At 44.8% G+C, this 22,013-nt stretch overlaps 1 protein-coding gene across 1 annotated transcript in view; it reads left to right on the top strand.

Moving 5' to 3' along the window:
- Positions 1-22,013, top strand: part of PDZD7 (PDZ domain containing 7) — a 78,840-nt gene that overhangs the window by 31,315 nt on the left and 25,512 nt on the right. Inside the window, exons 9-12 of the mRNA XM_083149218.1 lie at positions 801-992; positions 5,606-5,769; positions 20,437-20,528; positions 21,492-21,583. Coding sequence (XP_083005344.1) covers positions 801-992; positions 5,606-5,769; positions 20,437-20,528; positions 21,492-21,583 — 540 coding nt within the window. The remainder of the gene's footprint in view (positions 1-800; positions 993-5,605; positions 5,770-20,436; positions 20,529-21,491; positions 21,584-22,013) is intronic.

Genomic DNA, 22,013 nt, shown 5'->3' on the forward strand with positions numbered 1-22,013 from the left:
ACAAGCATTATGTCAACATGGAAAATGACAACATGAAAAAGGTAGAGAGCCCTTTAAGAGAGGACTCTTCTTTTCGACCGAAGATCCACCCCCACCAGCATCTTTGTAAGTGGTGCAGTGTGTAGAGGGACCAGCCCCACTACTTTTATTCATTCAATCTTTTATTTTTATTTTGAAATTGACGACGACGCACATGCCAACCCAGCGGCTGCAGCGGGGCCCTACCAGTCGCTACTGGCACAGATAGGCATACTTACAGTACCTACTTATATTATATTATACATATACAAATAGCCCACCGATAGAGTTGGTGAATATTCCGCATCCCAGGCTCTTTCTAGTGAATTAGCAGAATAGGGAATTATTCCTAGGAATCATGTGTCTGTAGGGAGGGGGCAGGGCCAACATGATGTAATTTGCCAAATGACTTTTTAAGAGCCTGGCCCTGTCCCCTTCTCTGTCGACAAGTATGCAGGTAGGATAAGCTTTATTCTTGTGGCCCCTCACTGCACCGGATGTGTGGGGCTCATCCTCTGCAGTCCTAAAATATACCCAGTGGAAGAGGCCCCTACTCATCATCCACAGTGAAGGAGTTGAGAAGAATATCCCCTAGAATTCCCGGCAAACACCTTTATTATTATTATTTTTGTAATTCATTTATTTTAACTCTTACATTCCTAACACAAAACTTAATTTTAAGCTGTCTGTTCAGAATAATAGGAAACAGGTAAAAGCATAGCACGTAGCATAAGTAAGAAAAAGGTACTTACTGCTGTCCGTCAAAATATTCTTTCATGTAGAAGCCCGGAAGAAGAAGAAGAAAGAGAAGAACACCTCCCCGGAAAACGATGGTCTACAGCGCTCGAAAACCTTCATGAATTTATTTTTCAAAGGCAGCCGTGGAAAGCAGAATGGGGAGAAGAGTAAGGAAACCTCTACTCCGGACTCCAAGAGAAGAGCCAGATCACCATCACAGAGTGACACAGAGAAAGGTACGTTCTTTTTAAAGGGATGACATTCCCAAACATGGAGGCAATGTGGTGTTCCTGGTATGGCACATTGCATCTGCTAGCATCACAAGTTTTACTATGTACACCGTGGAGGAACCACCGTAATTGCCAGTATGCACGCGGCTAGGCATCATAGTAATGGCTGGTATCACACAGCTTTAATTCCTCTCTTACTGCCAAAGTCTGGAATAATAGCACATACAGTATACCTGACAGGCTGTGATTGTGATACAAGCACATACAAGGGTGGCCAAGTATGAGGAACCCAGATGTGTGGCACTTGGACATTAGAGAGGGTGTATCTGTGGTACAAGCACATACAAGGGTGGCCAAGTCTATCTATTTATATGCTGCATACTGTATGCAACTAGTAACTGCTCTCAAAGTTGTGAAGTATCAGCTGCTGTCACACTGTATTGTGTGGCAGTTCTAGAATACACAATAGTGCTGTCACAGTGACACCTTACATAGCACTAAGCCTGTCACTGGTAAGAAGGATTTGGAGACCAATCCAATTTTTGTCTCGTAATCTGATCCTATATTTGATTGACTTCCAAATCCTGTTTAGATTACCTTTAGTGAACCTGACTTGCTAAAAAAAAATATATATATTGTTTCAGAATATTTATACAGTCACATATTAGTTTTACTGTATTTTCATTATTATTAACATTTTTAAATTTAAGATTTAGAGGGAAATGTAATGGAATGAGAGAATCAGAAAGTGAGAGATTTGGTAAGAAATCTCCAGTTGTTTTTTTTAAAGCGGCAATCATTTACACTGCAAGTGTAATTGGTTTTGGGGGACCCGATTTTCGGCAGCCTCCCGGCCATTCCGTAAGGGTAGGCAACCCTGTAATATACATATAAAATTACATTTGGTTTTCTCGGAACTAGTCCGTGCTGGCATTATTTAAGAGGTTTATCTCTGATTAGGGGGTACAAATTGACAAAAAAAATTCCAAAAAGAATAAATATAACGTTTAAAATGTAATTCCTGTGTACCAGTGTCACTGGGCGCTACTGTACAGTTCCATTACAGATTGCACTAAGGGGCTTATTCAGGGTGTATCACAGAAGCAATCCAAATAGCATTATTCCCAATGGTGAGGTTCTGCACACATGCAGGATGGGTCCTGTGATCTCAGAACAGTGAACACCTCTACCTGTCAATTGTAAGGAGGGCTGGGGGCAGCCAGTGCTTCTGTAAACTGGGGTATGTCACTCCTATTTTCCGGGAAGGGGGAGGCCAAGGGCTACGCCGCGAGGTTTCCTTGCAAGCTGCTTAGCATACCAAGCTGAATCAGGCCCCAAGTCCTCAGGAAGTAACATTATGGGGCGGCAGCCGTAGGTAGACTATCAGGAAAGTGCACTTTTTGTTGTTGTCCCTGTTTTGTCCTATTTTTGTTAAAAATATGTTAACAAAGGCGAGTCCTATATACAGAATGTTATTGTGATCCTTGTCACGGTGCAGGTAAGTTGTTGCTTTATATGTATGGATGTAATATTCTTTCCTCTCTATTCTCTAGTTAACATTGTTCAGAAATTTATGATCAGAAGCCTGAAAAAGGGTAATTCGGAGTAACACAGAGTGTGGAGGAGATTTCTGTTTCCAGGCTAACGCACATAAAGATGCATAATCCATATTCATGCTGAGAGGCGGCTTGTGATGAATAGACAAGAAAATCTTAATATAAAATAATCACAAGCATTAGAAGTAGTATAATACCATTGCCAAGTCTAAGGATCAAACATACATATAGGAGGTTATTCTGATTTGTTCGCTCCCCCTTGTGTGCGCACGGGGGAGCGATGTTCAGCGACTATGCATAAGCATTTATGTGCATGTGCAGCCGCTTGGTGCGAGTGGGCATGGCAAACTGCTTGTTCGCCATTCAGTTTGCACCTAGCAGTGCCGGCGGGGGTGTGTGGGGCGGTGGCGCCCAAGCTAATGTGCCCATGACGTGTGTGTGGGGGGCGGGCAACCAGTCAGCGGATGTCAGCTGCCCACCCGCTTTCCGCACAGGGCGCTCGCAGATGTAAAGACACAAGAGAGGTAGAAATCATTCGATGGTTTCATCCACGCACGCAAGCTGCAAATGGAGATATTTATGCTAAACATCCATTCGCACGCGTGCGCGGAAACGCTGCGTGGGGGGAGGGGGGGGTTTAAACCACAGGCAAAGCTGTGAATTATGCAGCTTTGCGTGTGGACCGGAGTAAGTTCCATAATGTATGTGGAGTCTATTTTGCAGTTCCAATTAAGTAAAGGACAAAAAAAATAAAAACGTTTCTATTATCACAGTAATGCATCTTTGTGAGTTCTGGCTTTGCTTGTGAACATCTCTTTTCTATTGTGATTCTTTCAGCTCAACATATTCTGTGTGGGTTTGACTTATTCCTTTCTATGGCAGATAAAGATGAGGCTGTGAATGCAGGATACAACACAGGGTTTCGAGCTAGTGACATCACTGAGAAAGCATCTTATTAGATCCCAGAGAGCAAGTGACATCACTGAGAAAGCATTCTATTAGATACCAGAGAGCTAGTGACATCACCGAGAAAGCATCCCATTAGAACCCAGAGAGCTAGTGACATCACTGAGAAAGCATCCTATTAGATACCAGAGAGCTAGTGACATCACTGAGAAAGCATCTTATTAGATCCCAGAGAGCGAGTGACATCACTGAGAAAGCATTCTATTAGATACCAGAGAGCTAGTGACATCACTGAGAAAGCATCATATTAGATCCCAGAGAGCAAGTGACATCAATGATAAAGCATCCCATTAGATCCTAGAGAGCTAGTGACATCACTGATAAAGCATCCCATTAGATCCCAGAGAGCTAGTGACATCAATGAGAAAGCATCCTATTAGATCCCAGAGAGCTAGTGACATCATTGAGAAAGCATCCTATTAGATCCCAGAGAGCTAGTGACATCAATGAGAAAGCATCCTATTAGATCCCAGAGAGTTAGTGACATCACTGAGAAAGCATCCTATTAGATCCTAGAGAGCTAGTGACTTCAATGAGAAAGCATCCTATTAGATCCCTGAGAGCTAATGACATCACTGAGAAAGCATCCTATTAGATCCCAGAGAGTTAGTGACATCACTGAGAAAGCATCCTATTATATCCTAGAGAGCTAGTGACTTCAATGAGAAAGCATCCTATTAGATCCCTGAGAGCTAGTGACATCACTGAGAAAGCATCCTATTAGATACCAGAGAGCTAGTGACATCACCGAGAAAGCATCCCATTAGATCCCAGAGACCTAGTGACATCACTGAGAAAGCATCCTATTAGATCCCTGAGAGCTAGTGACATCACTGAGAAAGCATCCTATTAGATTCCAGAGAGCTAGTGACATCACTGAGAAAGCATCCTATTAGATACCAGAGAGCTAGTGACATCACCGAGAAAGCATCCTATTAGATACCAGAGAGCTAGTGACATCACCGAGAAAGCATCCCATTAGATCCCAGAGAGCTAGTGACATCACTGAGAAAGCATCCTATTAGATCCCAGAGAGCTAGTGACTTCACTGAGAAAGCATCCCATTAGATCCTAGAGAACTAGTGACATCACTGAGAAAGCATCCTATTAGATCCCAGAGAGCTAGTGACATCACTGAGAAAGCATCTTATTAGATCCCAGAGAACTAGTGACATCACTGAGAAAGCATCCGATTAGATCCCAGAGAGCTAGTGACATCACTGAGAAAGCATCCTATTAGATCCCAGAGAGCTAGTTACGTCACTGAGAAAGCATCCCTTTAGATATCAGAGAGCTAGTGACGTCACTGAGAAAGCATCCCATTAGATTCCAGAGAGCTAGTGACGTCACTGAGAAAGCATCCTATTAGATCCCAGAGAGCTAGTGACATCACTGAGAAAGCATCCTATTAGATCCCAGAGAGCTAGTGACATCACCGAGAAAGCATCCCATTAGATCCCAGAGAGCTAGTGACATCACTGAAAAAGCATCCTATTAGATCCCAGAGAGCTAGTGACATCACTGAGAAAGCATCCGATTAGATCCTAGAGAGCTAGTGACATCACTGAGAAAGCATCCTATTAGATCCCAGAGAGCTAGTGACATCACCGAGAATGTATCCTTTAAGATTACAAAGAGCCCCTGACATAACTTAGAACTGACTTACTATCAGCAAGAGTAATAATACTACACATGTTCTGTGACTGGCTAAAACCAGGTGAAATGCAGTCTTGAATTTAGCCAGCACCACTGGTAGCATTATCAACTCTTCTGAATAGAGCTATTTCAAGAATGGTACAATCGCATGGTAAATTAAAGTAAGTGCATGAACTGACTTTTACAGCTTATACCCCTTTCGCATTGGGATTTTGAATGCGGATCTGATCCAAGTCAGACCTTTTCACACTGAACCTGGGTCACCCACACACTGTGACCAAGGTTTAACTTGTCTTTTAACCCAGGTTGAATTGCTAGATTGCTCGACCCGGGTGCTTTCAAACTGCACCTCGACTCGGGTCTACCCGGCAATAACCCGGGTTATTTTGGTGATGTGAAAGGGGTATTAGTGTGCTACACTTACACTCTCTTTGCCCTTAGGTAAACGCCGCACTCTGCCATTCTTCTTTGGTGCACAGAGAGATCTGAATGCCCTCTATAATGGAGACATGTCTATGGAGGATCGGCTGTCTGTGGCTGAAGACATGGCCCAGAAACTGCTAAATGAGGATGAGGTAGCGGCTGTCCTGCGCCACTGTAGACGGGTACGTGTGTAACCAAATATATCAGATTTACTCTATATCGGGTGTTCCTGTGTTCCAGGGCTAGATACAAAATTAGAAACACTCAGGGTGAGATGTACTAAGCCATGAAAAGTGATAAAATGGAGAGTGATAAACCACCAACCAATCAGCTTCTGCCTGCCATTTTTTAAACACAGCCTGTAACATGTCAGGTAGGAGCTGCTTGGCTGGTGGTTTATCACTCTCCACTTTATCACTATTCAAGGCTTCGTACATCTGGCCCTCAGCATGTTTCTATAGACAAGTGAATCCTGTCCATGCTGTCTACATCCAAAATATAATTTGCTTCACCACTAGCCCCTTACAGTGAGGGTTAAAGGATGTTTGTGCTTGAGTACAGGTGCTTTAGACGTCCTGATTAGAACACCTGGACAGCTATGCAGGCACAAAGGCTGGATTTTGGATCTATTTGTGGATTCATAGTACATCTGGTACTGTGAATTCTTCTGTGGCTGCACAGGCGGAGATGCAAGGTGGATCAGCATCTAGCCGCTCCACACCACTGCCAACCTGATTCCCTTCCCTGGCCCAAGGCCGCTTTGCCTTCATGTACCCAGAGTAGATCTACCAGTGCATATCCGTAAAGAATCCTGGACACTAGCACTGCTGCAGGTGGACACGGCTGCTGGAATTACCGGATGGCACACACACACACACACACACACAGACTAACTTTGGTTTTTCTGGACTCTCGCTTGTAAATCTTCTCTCTTTTGCCCTATGTGGACATTGCTACCTATGGCCAATCCTATCTGCTGCCTCATGCACCCTATATTCTACCATGTCCTCTGGGCAGGATGTATTTCAGCGGTTCCATACAGGGAATATCGTACTACTACACATGTGTTCATTTTTCCTATGTTTGCTCTAGGATGATCTTTCAATGACTTATCTCACACTGCAACCTTCGCAATGAACCCAACATGGCTGCCTCACCTGGTACGCTCATGGATGGCTAGAAAAAAACATGGACCTGACACTTATGTTGGATACATACTGTACTCCTAGCATTATTAGGGTGCAACCACCCATTTTGTGTCATCTCTCAGGGTAATCCTACATAGTGTGCCCAAAATGGCTGCCATTCCTGGTACCTTTTGTGGGTGGATTATGTAACCCATTTTATTTTAACATTTTGTATTACAGTATTAATCTTTTGTACTGTGGGCCCGATTCTGACCTGATTGCACGGTTCCAATTTCGCCGAGTGGCCGATTATCGATACAGTGCGCATGCGTATGGCTCACCTTGCTAAGGGCACAAAGAAACTTTGCAATCACCCTGCCTATAATATGACAGACAAGTTCTTGCTAAGTATTGAGGTTTTCCATCAGAATTAATGTCATAACTACTCAGCCAGTCAAATATATTCACCTTGACTGCAGGTCACACATATGTACATCAGGGAAAGACAAATTGAGAGCTTGTTATAAGAAGATTTGCTTTAATAAAATTGGGCCTCATTCAGATGTGGACTGAGAGGCTATCACTGCTGCTTACATTTAAAAAGCTGCAGTGTTCAGTGGCCCTGGATGAGTAACCAGTAACAATGAGTTTCTGTTTCAATTAATGACTGTGTTTCAACCTACATATAAAAATGAGGATTGTTCTCATCTGTTTGTTATAATTGCTTGATCTTATACTGGACTATAATCCTACAAAATCCCTGACTTGCAAATGTATCTAGAAGAATTGATGCTGTTTTGAAGATTTGGTCACGCTTTTTTTTTTTTATTGATTTTCTTTAGATTTCTCTTCTGTTCATTCACATTTTGTTAATCTATAACAATAAACTATTAATATTTATATTTTTGAAAGCATTTTTACTTTGCTTTCCGCGTGCCTAAGACATTTGCACAGTATTGTATATCATTTACATGACATTTTATAATTGTCAGTGATATAATTCTTTGTGACCACTAGGTGGTGCCAAAGTACAAGCAACCTGTGTTTAAATCTCGTTTATTTTCATGTATACATTTACTTCCAAGGCTGTGCAGAAACCCTTGTGGTATTAGTAACATACAATCACACGTCTGCTCGCACCAAGAGTTGCAGCTTGTTCATCATTTCACATTTATTCTAATCTTTTTTGAAGATCTTGGTCACACACAGAATATAGTGCGGTATATACATGATATGTGGAATACATATCATTTTAATCAGCAGAGTCTGCTTATGGGTCTTATTTGCATAGTGATGTGAATAAGACACTGTCAGGTATGGGAACTGTCGGCTTACTCACACCAGGCATCTTGCGTTGCATGGCGTATTGGGGCAAAATATATGAAGTTACATCTGTATTTATATTACAACATTTATTTATTAACAGTTTCTTATATAACGCAGCAAATTCCTTTGCACCTTACAATTGGAAACAATGATACAACAAACCGGGTATTTACAGACAGTCATATAGGCAGGAGGGCCCTGCTTGCAGGTCAATAATCTATCCATACATGTTATAAACATGCTTTGTTGTTAAATAAGGATTCACATGTTCTGCCCAGTAGAGACTTAGGAGGTTATTCTGATCGTAGCGGCCAAACGTGCGTACGTTCGCTATTAACGTACGCTAGCCGTATGCGGCCGTTGGGGTTAAGTCCACCCACAAATCAGCCGCTTACGTACGGGCAGTAACAACGTAGAAGGGGAGTGGCGTACAACTGAGCGTACGGCAACGTACGCGGCCGGCCCAGCCCTTACACTCCGACAACTGGCGTACAACTGAGCGTACGGCAACGTACGCGGACGTCTTTCGTCCGTCTTCCCACCGACTTCTTGCGGAGATCTGAGCGTACGGCAGCTTGCACGGACGGCTCCCTATTGTTTTCAATGGAAAACTCAGCTTATGTCACCGCTCGTGAGAGTGAGCGTACGTCCGTGTACGCTGGCATACCCTTCACATATATGGACCTGCAAATCTTGCCTTTCAACTAGAAGTCTGACAACTGATTAATTAATCTATTTGTTATTCAATTATTGTTTTCTATTAACTCAATTGTCTACCTTAATAAAGAACCTAATAAAACTACATTTTAACCCTCATTACATGTATATTTGTTATGTTCTAATGTGGCATTTTAATGACTATCTATGTGTCCCCATATTGCTGTTACTTTTAAATCAAGTTATGTTGGTGTTTCTGTATATGTACTAAATTATGTCCATAATTAGTTTGTCCAAAATGTGTAACATGTATACCTACCCTGATGTTATGTGTGATGTTTTAATCGAACAACATTAAACATTCATGCATTTTCACTATGTGTTATTTTACTCAAAAACACATTCACACATCAATCATTACCCCTCACCTCAAATGACAAATATAAATTACATTACACATCTGTATGTACCTACCCTTACAAGCCCTCTAACATATTTATTATTAAAAACACAGGCAATTTATAACAGAATAGAAACTTTTATTTCTAACAAAAACAATAAGGGGGGGGGGGGATAAAAATAAATTAAATGCGGGCCTCCAGTAGGCCAAAAAGTATTTGGAGATACAGGAGAGTCAGGACGATCTCCCGCATCAGGGCTGCCACCTCCTCCTGCTGCTGTTCAGTGTCTGTAGTGAAGGGATAAAAAAAAAAAATAATATATAACATACACAAATGTTTGTTGTATTTGTACATAATAAAAAGTTCAGAGTTATGTGTGAAGGCCACATACATTTTTAAACTACATTGAAGATGGGTCTGCTGTAAACACAGTACTAAAAAATAATATGTTAACACACACATACTGTACATAGTAAATAACATTAATTCAATTACTCCTTCTTGGATGAATGTATGCTGTATCCCAATTGGTAGTTTGGTTTTGGGGGACTGTCCTCTAACCCAGGGGCGGGCTGGGCCGGGGGGCAGGGTGCCATCTGCCCCCCAGGCCGCTCTGTCAGGTGTGCTGCGGGCCGCGGCCGTGTACGCGGCCGCCTTAACGTTTTTTTTTCATTGCCGGTGGCCATGTTCCTGTAGTCTTTTAAAAGACTGCGGCCACAGGAACATGGCCGCCGGCCTCCACGACTACGTGGAGGAGGGCCCGGTTGCTTGTTCCCTCTTATCCCCGGGCAGACGCTGGGTGTGGAGTGGACGTCATGACGTCTCCCACCCACGCGTCTCAGCGTCTGCAGAGGAAGGCAGGCTGCAGACAGTGGCGTAGCCACCATGCGGCAGAGTGACCCCCCTGCGGCGGCTTGGAGGAGCGGGGTCTGTGGGTGGGCGCCGGAGGAGTAGCAACGTGACCCCCTGATTCCCGGCGGCGGCGCTCCCTCCATGTAATACGGCAGCTTCTGCCCAGCGCTCCCTCCCCACTGATGCAAAGTGCCCCAGCGGGAGCTAACACTGCTGAGGACAGCCGGTGCCAGCTGCCCTCAGCTTCTCAGCGGCGCTGGCTGTCCCGACTCCTCAGAAGCGGTGGCTCCCCCATCTCTCCCGCCTGGGCACTTTGCATTGCAGCTGCACTCCGCATGAGGTTTTTGTGTTTTTGGGGGGGCGAAAAGCTGAGGACAGCCAGCGCCGCTGAAGGACGGGTCAACGCAAGAACTCCCAGCCAGACCAGCTACCACTAGGATGCCAGCGGCAAGGTCCAGGAGCTGCCTGTGAACTATGAAGCCGTGTGAGGAGGACACACCAGGGGAAGGTGAGCTGCTACTTAGGGCTGGGGAGGGCCATGGCTGAGTGCTGAGGAGGCTGGGACTAACGCTGAAGGCTGGGAAGGGAGGGCTACCACTGAGAGCTGGGGATGGGGGTCCTGCCACTGAGGGCTGGGGTGGGTGTAGTTGCTGACACGGAGGGCTGGGTAGGGGGATTCTGCCATTGATAAATTCAAATGATTCTATGTTTGTATGACAGCTGGGGATTGGGGTGCTGTCACTGGGGGATGGGGGTGCTAATACTAAGGGCTGGGGAGGGGTGGGTGCTGCCACTGAGGGCTGGGGAGGGGGAGTACTACCACTGAGGAGGGGGAGGGTGCTGCTTCTGAGTGCTTGAGAGTGCTTGCCGTGACATTACAGGCCGCTCTCCCTGTATAAAAAAAGTAATGCCATGACACCACAGGCTGCTCCCCCTGTATAATAATTTGTGTCATGGCATTACTATTATTATATTATACGGGGGAGCAGCCTGTGGTGTCATGGCATTATTATTATACAGAGGGAGCAGCCTGTGGTGTTATGGCATTACTTTTATATTATACAGAGGGAGCAGCCTGTGGTGTCATGGCATTATTATTATACAGAGGGAGCAGCCTGTGGTGTTATGGCATTACTTTTATATTATACAGGAGGAGCAGCCTGTGGTGTCATAATTATTATTGTACAGGGGGAGCAGCCTGGGGTGTCATGGCATTATGCCATGACACCACAGGCTGCTCCCTCTGTATAATAATAATGCCATGACACCACAGGCTGCTCCCCCTGTATAATATAAAAGTAATGCCATGACACCACAGGCTTCTCCCTCTGTATAATAATAATGCCATGACACCACAGGCTGCTCCCCCTGTATAATATAATAATAGTAATGCCATGACACAAATTATTATCCAGAGGGAGCAGCCTGTGGTATCATGGCATTATTATTATATTATACAGGGGGAACAGCCTGTGGTGTCATGGCATTACTTTTCTTATACAGGGAGAGCGGCCTGTAATGTCACGGCATGATTATTATACAGGGGGAGCAGCCTGTGGTGTCCTGTCTTTTACGCAAGGGTGCAGCCTGTGGTGCTGTGTTCTTTATGCAGGAGCCTGTGGTGTCCTGTCCTTTATTTATGCAGGAGAACAGCCTGTGGTGTCCTGTTCTTTATTTATGCAGATCAGCCTGTGGTGTCCAGTCCAATGCGCTACTTATGGGCCAGTGCTCTGGACTTGCCCCCCAGGCTAAAATTTGCCAGCCAGCCCCTGCTCTAACCTCACAATTAGGCTGTGCTATTTAAGGGTTATGACATTGTTGTGGCTTAAGCACTCCTTACTATTTTAAATTTAGGACATTGCTGTACAAATTATAGGCCTACAGCTATGTTTGTAAAGCATGCATCCGCATGGCCTCACACACTATTAACAAAGCAATCTCTACATTTATGTTGCACATCATGCTGGGAACTGGAGTTACCCAACACCTGGAGCCACATAACTACCACACCACTAATGTCGGATATCTCATTGGATGTACTGTTATGTCAATTATTCAAGGGGTGAGGCATGGCCACACTCCAAAAAACCACCAAGGGGACCCTTGTTCCTGGAGAAGGACAGGACACACCTCATGGTCGCCCTGCAGTGATATGTTGCAACTAATGTTGATGTTGGATACACATATGTGGTTGTTGTGATTGTTTATGTGTAGAAATGTGTAGGTAAACATTAGACACATTATTTACTTACGGCTACTTGAGCCATCCTGGTCGCCGCTGGTTGGCTGTGCGGTGGTTGGGGGGGTCAGGAGCAAGGGGGATGGGATGGGAATTTGGATAGAGGTAGTGGGTGTGAGTGGGGATTGGAGAGGTTTGGGGGTGGGTGGTGGAGAGGTGTAGGGGGGTTGGAAATGGGGTGGGGAGGGGGTGGGGGTAGGGGTGGGGGTAGGGGTGTGGGTGGGGGTGGGGGTAGGGGTGGGGGTAGGGGACGGGGTTGGGGAGGGGGTGGGGGTGGGGGTTGTGGAGGGGGTGGGGGAAGGGGATGGGGAAATTGTGTGGGCCCCAGCTTGAGCCATTGTCTCGGCCTCCTCTTCCTCCTCCTCCTCCTCCTCTTCCTCCTCCTCTTCTTCCTCCTCCTCCTCTTCCTCCTCCTCTTCTTCCTCCTCCTCCTCTTCCTCCTCCTCTTCCTCCTCCTCGTCTGGCTGCTCCAGGGCTGCCTGCTCCTGGGCTGCCTGGTCCCGGGCTGCCTGCTCCCGGGCTTCCATGCGTGCCCTTGCCCGTGCTGAAATGTTCATGTTGATGACATAGAAATCGAAGATTGGGTTGCATAAAAAAGGGGGAAAGAAAAATTCACATTAGTCATGCTCATAACCTTCCAAATTATCATTGCTGTTATATTTCAGACATTTATCATGCAAACTAATTGATATGATACACCCAAAAACTGAGCAACTACTTAAACCCCCCCCCTATACACCCCCTATACACCCCCTATACACCCCCTATACAACCCATATACACCCCCTATACACCCCCTATACACCCCCTATACACCCCATATACACCCCCTATACACCCCATATACACCCCCTATACACCCCATATACACCCACATACTCAGGAACATATTTATAAAAAGTACAGAAAACATTTGCAAAAAAACGCAGACATACTAGTAATAAAAACTTACATCGGGCAATATGGCGGCAAAGTGTGCAGAGCAAAACTGGCTGCCGCCGGCGCAGGTCAGACCAGCGCCGCTCCACTTGCCCCAGGCTTCTGCGGACGCCGGTCGTGGAGTAGATTAGGCGGCGGGCAGCAGTATACGCTCCCGCCGCTTGTCCATATTGCTGACATATGGGCCCCTGGGCCCCAGGTGACGGTCCATGACCTCAACCAAGGCCAACTACTCCTGGGTCGAAAACGGCCTAGCCCTGGTTGAAGTCATAGTGCCAATGGCGCAGTTATTAATTGCAGGTACATATATCACTTTTGGTGCTTGCTGATTGGTGTAAAAAATGGTTTGTTTAGTATTAACTTTATTAATCCTTCTTACATTAACAAACTGGATGCGAATAGAAACTTACGCGGACCGTTCCGATATACACAGACCAAAACCAACAGCATGCACATTGCGGGAAAAAATATACGCCCCCTTGTTCATGGCGGGAGATTAACATATAAATATTCAGTCAGATGCAGGCCAGAATTGCTGCAAACATGTCTAACTCAGACGATTCCGCAGCTGAGGACGCTCTGCAGAGAGCACAAGCAGAATCCCTGCTTGAAGCGTTACAGAAGAGGGAACAGGAGCGGAGAAGGAGGGCTCAAGAGAGAGGTAGCCTGCCAGACCAAGCGGGCCCCTCACTAACAGGCCCTGTTCAACCTCCACCAGCTCCACAAGGGCCAAGCAACCAGCCAGAACAAGAGGTTGCATCTCTCCAAACAGGTGTGACCCAGCAGGTGCATGGTGAGAGAACTGGGGCCACCAGAAAACAGGCTGCAACATCGAGGGTGAGGACTGAGCAGGATGCCACCACCAGAAAGAGAAACCCTGCATTTGTAGAGGCAGAATTAAGAATCTTAGTGCCCAGGGCACGCGAATGGATAGAATTGGCAACCAGGAAGCCGGGTGCCAGTGCAAGGAGAAAGCTTTGGGACAAGATCACAGAGGAAGTGAACCAGGTGTCACCAGTGGTCAGAGATTGGCTAGCGGTGAAGAAAAGGTTAGTGTGTTTGTCAGGGCTATTTTTCAGCAGGCTCCAGCAGGAACTGAGGCCCTTATTCTAGTTCACTCAGACAAAATATTTCTTAGATGGACAAAACCATGTGCACTGCAGGTGAGGCAGGTGTTACTTGTGCAGAGATAATCAGATTTGGGTGGGGTTTTACACCTGCCTCACCTGCAGTGCACATGGTTTTGACCATCTAAGAAATATGTGGTCAGAAAGAGTGACCTAGAATAAGGGCCTCAGTTGCTGCTGGAGCCTGCTGAAAAATAGCCCTGGTGTTTGTCCCCCTGATAATGTCATATGTGTGTACATATGTTACATGTATGTTTTGAGAATAATAGAAAGGTGTGTTTGTAGATAGTGCTACACTTCAATGTCACATGTGAACACAACCATGTCTAATAACCCACATTGATATATGAAACATGCACCATTGGTGTGATGTGAGGTTATGGGCACAGTTCTGCTCATGTGAAGTATGTGATGGGACAAGAGAAAGTGTGTTTTTGAAAGAGTTGTTGTAACATGTTCCATATGATGCTACTGAAACAAGAATGAGCAAACTGTGCACATGTAGCTGGTGAGAAACTACACATCCCAGTATGCCATCCCATAGTTAAATTACTCCATAATAACCACATTGTCAAGCTATGGTGGAATGTGTAGTTTCACAACAGGTGGAGGTGCATAATTTGGCCATGGATGATGTCATTTCTGCATAGTGATGTATGTATGTGCATTTAGTGGCCTAATGAATGTGATGAGACACTGAAATGCCTCCTAATGGAGACATGAATGTGTGTGTGGGACACATATGGCTAAAAAACATAAGATCACCCACACTAGGAAATGTCACGTAGCTAGGGGTACCACCTAGTCCCTTTAATTCCGGACACATATTAATTACACAGGTTCTGTGGCTGGCTGACTTCAAGACTCCACTTCACCTAATTTTAAACTGCCACAGAACCTGTGTAAGTAACATGTGTCCGGAATTAAAGGGACTAGGTGGTAACCCTACACGTAGCACAGTGGTGCACATATCTCATGGTGATATTTGTATTTTTAAACTTGTAGGTGGACTGACTTCAAAACGGCAATGAAGAGGAAGATGACTGACCGGTACAACCACAGCATGTTCACCGGGAGAGGTCCTATGCCCGATACTTTGGAGTATACCCCCCTGGAGCAGGACGCCTTGGATGTCATTGATGTGGGCGAGGTCAGGGGGATCTCCAATATGGACAGTGAGCTCCCGGCGGAGGTCTTTGATGCTGCTTTTGATGGTAAGTCACAGTAATGCATTGTATTTTGAAAGAGATTTTTTAGTGCGTATGTGATGGTGACATTTTTTTCAATTATTATCCTAGCAGAAGCAGAAACCCAGGATGTACCGGCAGCATCTTCCTCTGCAGAGCCACAGGTGGAGCGAGTGGTCCAGCCTCCACCAAGAAGACACCCCCAGCCACAGGAGACATGGGAAGAGAGCATGATGGTGACGCTAGAGAGGATCGAGCAGCAAGGGGTGGATGCTGCGCTCCGTCAGCAGCAGATTGGGGATTTTTTGGAGGATTGGAAGGCCACAAACAGGCAGCAGTGTAAGGCCTTCAACCGCATTAATGACACTCTGGCGGCTGGCATGCAAAACATTGGCCAACACCTCAGCCGCCTGAATGTCATTCTTGCGGAGCTGCTGCCCACCGCCAGGTCCCTAAGGGACAATCCCCCATCTGCTGCCCCACCCCAAGCTGCTCCCCAACTTTCCACCTCTGCTGACCCTCCTGTGTCCACTAGGGGAAGACGCCGCAAGCCATCTGACCCAAAGGCCCCTGTCCCCAAGGCCCCATCTAAAAGGGGGAGAAAAGGGCCCAAATAATGAGACCTGGTTCACTTCCTCTGTGGTTGGACCCCAAATGTTTCAATTGCACTGGACATCCACTTCCTGAGTTGGCCATCTATCCATTTTCGTGCCATGGGCATTAAAGTTCTTATTTTGACCTCTACAAATGCAGGATAAATTTTTGGTGGTGTGTATCTTGCTTAGTATTCACCCTGGTTGTTGCAGTACGTATTCTGGTGTCCCCATTTCTTTCACCATTGCATTTGCAGGGTAACACATGTTTGGAGATATGCAACCTCTTGTTCTGGCTGTTTTTTTTATTTTTGTGTCTATTTTATTTGTTTATTTGATTTATGACATGAAAGTGTCTACTAAGCTGTGATGCTGAACAGCAAATAAATTTCTTTTACCAATTCAATAAAAATTGTGGTATGTGTAATTTCTTGTGTGAAACAAATACTACATTTATGTGTACTTACTGACCAGGGTATTTTTGCACATTTGTTGAAGTGTGGTAGAAGTTCCCCATGTGTAACCCTCTCCATGGCCATTGCCATGTTCCTATCCAACTTTTCCCAGCTAATTAGTTTGTGTCAGCACATGTGCAGAGCAACTTAATAGGTGAGAAAGCAGTTTGTGTGCAGGTGAGGTAGCTCCTACAGTAGTAGGTAAAAGCAGGTCCAGAACAATGCTTTCCTCATGGAGTGGGTGAGGCAGACAAACAAGGGTGAAAAGGTAAATTTGTGTAGGAATGCATATGTGTCCTCCCTAAAAAAAGATGTGTGAATGGGCCAAACATGATAACTTTTAACCCCTTCCCGACATATGACGTACATTTACGTCATATGTCGGTTGCGGGGGAATCAAGCCAGCTCACGGAGTGAGCTGGCTTGAAAGAGAGCAGGTAATGGCTGTATATTACAGCCAGGTCCCTGCTCTCACGGCCACGAGCGGCGAGTTCGCCGATCGTGGCCGTTTAACCCTTTAAGCACCGCGGGCAAAGCGACCGCAGTGCTTAAATAGCTGATCGAAGGGGGGGCGCCCCCCTCCGGCGCCGATCGGGGCCCCCCGCAGCGAGATCGGAGGGTGCCGATCGGTTGCCATGGTAGCCAGGAGTCTAATGTAGACCCCTGTGCTGGCCGTGTCTGCATACCTATCATATCCTGCCTGAGGCAGGATGTAATAGGAAGTGCATAAAATCACTACGTTCAGCCATAGAGCTCTATGGCTGAACCTAGTACAGGCGATCGCGCCCCCTAGTGGTCAAGTACACTAGGGGGCCTTGTAGTAAAAGTAAAAAAAAAAAAAAAAAAAAATAAAAATAAAAAAAAAAATAAAAAAATATTAAAAGTTCAAATCACCCCCCTTTCCACATTTCCCAAATAAAAATAAATAAAAAATAAAAAAAATAAACATATTTGGTATCGCCGCGTTCCTAAAAGTCCGATCTATTAAAATATAACATTAGTTATCCCGCACGGTTAAAGGCGTAAACGGAAAATAATCCCCAACGCCAAAACTACGTTTTTTGGTCGCATCGCCTACCCAAAAAAAAATAGCTAAAAGAGATCAGAAAGTCGCCCATATCCCATAATGGTATTAATTAAAAAGTACACTTCAGCCCGCAAAAAATGAGCCCTCACCCAGGTCCGTAGGTGGAAAAATAAAAAAGTTATAAGCCGCAGAACATGGCGATGCGACGCAAATTCGAAAAACCGTAACATTTTCTATTTTTTTTTTTGTGGTAAAATGTAACGAAAACTATATAAGTTTGGTATCACCGGAATCGTAACGACCCATAGAATAAAGATAACCCATCATTTTAAACGAACTATGAACTCCAAAAAAAACGTAACCAGCGCAAAATTGTGGAATTGCGTTTTTTTTTTCTTTTTACCCCACATTGAATTATTTCCTGATTCCCCAGAATATTATACGGTATAGTAAATGGTACCATTAAAAAGTACAACTTGTCCCGCAAAAAAAAAGCCCTCATGTGTCTATATAGCCGGAAAATTAAAAAAGTTACGCTTATTTGAACGCAAGGAGGAAAAAAAAAAAAATTACCATAAAAGGCAATGTCGGGAAGGGGTTAAAATATATATGATTTTACAGTGTCATAAGCAGATGTAGGAATCCTTTGTTAGAGAGATGTGAGTGCAATAATGTGATTGGTGGCATCTTATATCCAGAGTGTAGTAACATCCAATTCATAGCAGATGAGATAGTGGTAGAGTTCTGTATTTTGGGTACTATACAAAGATTGTGTGCAAAATAGTGGTCATGGGCTTAAAACATTGCTGAAACATCCTTTGTAGGTGTTAGATGTGGTTTATGTTATTGTATCCTAAATACAAAACCTATGTTTGTATTAGAGTGAACACGTTGACACATGTCGACTTGTGTAGATTGAGTGTGCTACTGCGTAAAGTCTATGAAAGCACGTAGTGAATGTGTCTAACTGTTTAGCAAATACCTACCTTAGCATATATAAGCAGGTGTTAAAAAGATTCTTACCTTAAATTAAACAAACGTTTAAATGTCGAGAAGTATAGAAAGATAAGCTTCCAATGTGTTTGCGTGCTGTGTGTGGCTTGCAGGTAGTGAAATCATGCTTTGGACTTAATAGACTGCAGCATTGCTTATTACATTCAGGTGTATGTGTTTGAGTAGTAATCAGCGTAAATTAGCTAACTCAGGCGCACGCTGGCATGCGGTATCTGTAGGGGTGGTCTGGTAGGAGGGCCCTACAATCTATAGGGAAATAGGCATTGATACATAAGGATAGATACTGTATTCTTTATTGCATCGATTCCACCAGAATGCAAGGTTCTGTGACTGGTTCTGGAATTTGATAAGCTTGCCTGAAGAGATGAGTCTTCAGGGAACGCTTATAGGTTTGGAGACTGGAGGAGAGTCTTATTGTGCTTGGGAGGGCATTCCACAGAGTGGGTGCAGCCCGTAGAAAGTCCTGCAGTCGGGAATGGGAGCGAGTAATGAGTGTGGATGAGAGACGCAGATCTTGGGATATTTTGAGATAAGTGAAGATATGTATGTTGGTGTAGTTTGGTTTATGGCTTTGTGTGTAAGTAAAATAATTTTCTATTGAGTACGGTAGAATACAGGTAACCAATGAAGTGACTGACAGAGTAGCTTTGCAGACGCTGGTGGTAGCCAGCCCACAGAGTTCTATTTGCTCATACCTGTTGTACCTGGATTTTACTTATTTGATGTGGTATATTAAATGTATATTTTAATGCACTATGGAGCGCCCCTTCTTTCTGCTTTCCTTCTATTCCCACAAACAGAGGGTCTGGGGGGGATGGACAGCAGCTCACACAGCACTGGCCATGCCACCAGAGTGGGGAAAATGGGGTTGTGGCCTCACGGGCAGGTGTAAAGTGACTTACAGGCCATGCCCCCAAATTTCGGGCACGCACCTCCGTCGTGTTTTCAGAAAGTTTGGAGGTAAGCGGCAATGTGATGTGGTATTTCAGGCTACAGCTGTGCTGTCTTCTGCTGTCCCCCGCTGTGGTGTTGGATTCAGCCGACGGGTGTCTCTGCACATGCTCCAGTGCCTGAGGTCCCGGAGCGCTGCTGGGGGGTAAGGGGCTGAGCTATGGCTGGGTGCTGAGCAGGGAAGCACTTAGCTTGCTTGCAATTTCTGCACAGAGGTTCAGATTCTGCCATCCTGCGATGGCAAGTCTAAACACCATGGACAAGCAGAAACCACAGATTTAAATTCCACAGGAGAAGTCAAGAACTTCTCCACAGTAACCTGCTCCGTGAACAGCCCGAAGCTCAGAAAAGCCCTGTTTTCCACAAAACATGGCTATTCTATATATTATGACTAGACCCCATCAGTGGCAGCTCCAGAGGGGTGGCTGCGGCTCAGTCCAAAATTTAAATAGAGGACGTGCACCAACTGTCAAGTAAGTCACGGCTGGCGATGTTTGGCGTTAAAGTCCCCCCCCCCCCCCCCCACCATCCATTTTTTGCAAACAAGTTGATTAGTAATAAGATCAGGAAAAAAGTACTTGTCACATTATTTTGGCCCAAGTACTTAAAAAAAGGGACACCTCGATAATTATTTTGGCTTAAGGGTGCCTTGAAAAAATCATGGATACCCAAAGGTACCTGAAAAAAGTTTGGGAACCACTGCATTGTGTACCTTTTACCTGTGCACATTTGTGCCATGTCTAACTTTTGACCATGTTAACCTAGTTTGAGTTCGGCATTGGAACCTGAGCAGAAAGAATAATGGATTTGAGGGGAGCACACATTATACCTTTTGGTTTTTGTTTGTTTCATACAATTGTGTAATACTGCATTAGAGTTCAGTTTTTTCAAAATGAACTGTAAAAAGTACTAAAACTGTATAAAGCACTTACCTTACATGATTTGTCTTTGCAGTACATCCAGGATGGAGGGATTGAGGACCTAGTTAGACCATTGCTTGCAATTCTGGATCGGCCTGAGAAGCTTCTTCTTTTACGAGACATCAGGTAAGACTACCGAATTATCTAAACAACTGGGCGCAGATGAAGTATTGTCTGGTGATGATAATAAATGGATCATTATCAAAGAGCGCCCCCTGCAGGAGACTCTGATGCTAATCATCTTCTTATCAAGCTCATGAGGTTAAGTACTGCAATAAGGGAGGTAATGTACCAGCCATAACTGCCCTCTGTGTTGGAAGAATTACAGGAGCTGAGTGCTTGGTAGTTTCTCTCACTCCTCTTTATTTGGGTGTATATTACCGGATGAAATATCCTGCGCACCCGACCCTCTAACTTTCTTGCCGTCTTCAGTAAAAAATTGAAAATTAACATCAAATGGAACCCTCATTATTTTAGCATCAGATACCACTGAACAACGTATGCTAGAGACCCTGGACAGCCCCTTTCTAGGGATGCCCATCAATCATTGATGTTTCCCATACAGCTCCAACCCTTCCCTGATTGGAGCCTCATCATGCCCCGCCTAGTCAGTTTGTGCCGCTGTCAGCAATACTGTAAGTGGTTTCCTGTATACGGTTTCCTGCCGTCAGTGTAGACCACCAAAGGTAAACCTGTCGATGCTCATCCCTACAACACTGGTGGTCTCCTGTCATGTTGAAGCTCTTTTGGCTGGAAAGTAGAGTTCACATATTAATAATCTATGATTAGATTTATCCAATGAGATTTCTTGGCAAAACCTCATTAAAACAGATGAGTTGTATGAAATGTGTTATGTGTAGGCTTTCATGTCGGCATGTACAAGCTGTCGGCAAGGTGTGTGCAACAACCACAAACACTTCAAATGAGGAATGTGGCAAAGCAATAATTGACCTATAAAAAGTATCAGTGGTGTATTACCATACCTGTACAGCACATAGTAAGCTATTATATCTGATGATAGCTTCCTTTAGGAGCGTCAGCAGTGTGGCAGGTACAGGATTCACGTGCTCTGTCCTGTCTACCTTACAGAGGTTTGATCGCACTCACCGATCTCGGCCGGTTTGACAGTATGGTCATTTCCCTGGAGATGGAAGCGTATGACGCCCTCAAAAGTAGATCAGGTGAGAAAGCATTTTACAATGAAAACTGCGAACTGCAGTGATTTCTGGTAGAATCTTGGCTATAGGGCATGCAGCATACATGGGTGCTGGGGTGGGGGTTCCACCTTGTGAGGTTCCCATAGCTAGTACATTATTGGGTTTCAGTCACCTGGGTTTACTACACACTAATGGATACTTGGTAGAACAGTGGTAACTGAATGTTATTTTAGCCAGTACATTGGCTTCCTCCCCTCCTGATGTCTGGCTGCAGTACATCAGGTTCCCAGCAGAGGTCCTCATTATAAATGATTTTTTTTTTAGCATCCCCGGACAAAGGCCTCCATCATGTTAATTAGGCAGTGTCATAGACCTATTTATTTTATTTATTTATTAACAGTTTCTTATATAGTGCAGCATATTCCGTTGCATTTTACAAAGGAGACAGTGATAA

The sequence above is a fragment of the Crinia signifera genome, chromosome 6 (assembly GCF_055691185.1).
Source record: "Crinia signifera chromosome 6, ASM5569118v1, whole genome shotgun sequence".
In the NCBI taxonomy this organism is placed as follows: domain Eukaryota; kingdom Metazoa; phylum Chordata; class Amphibia; order Anura; family Myobatrachidae; genus Crinia; species Crinia signifera.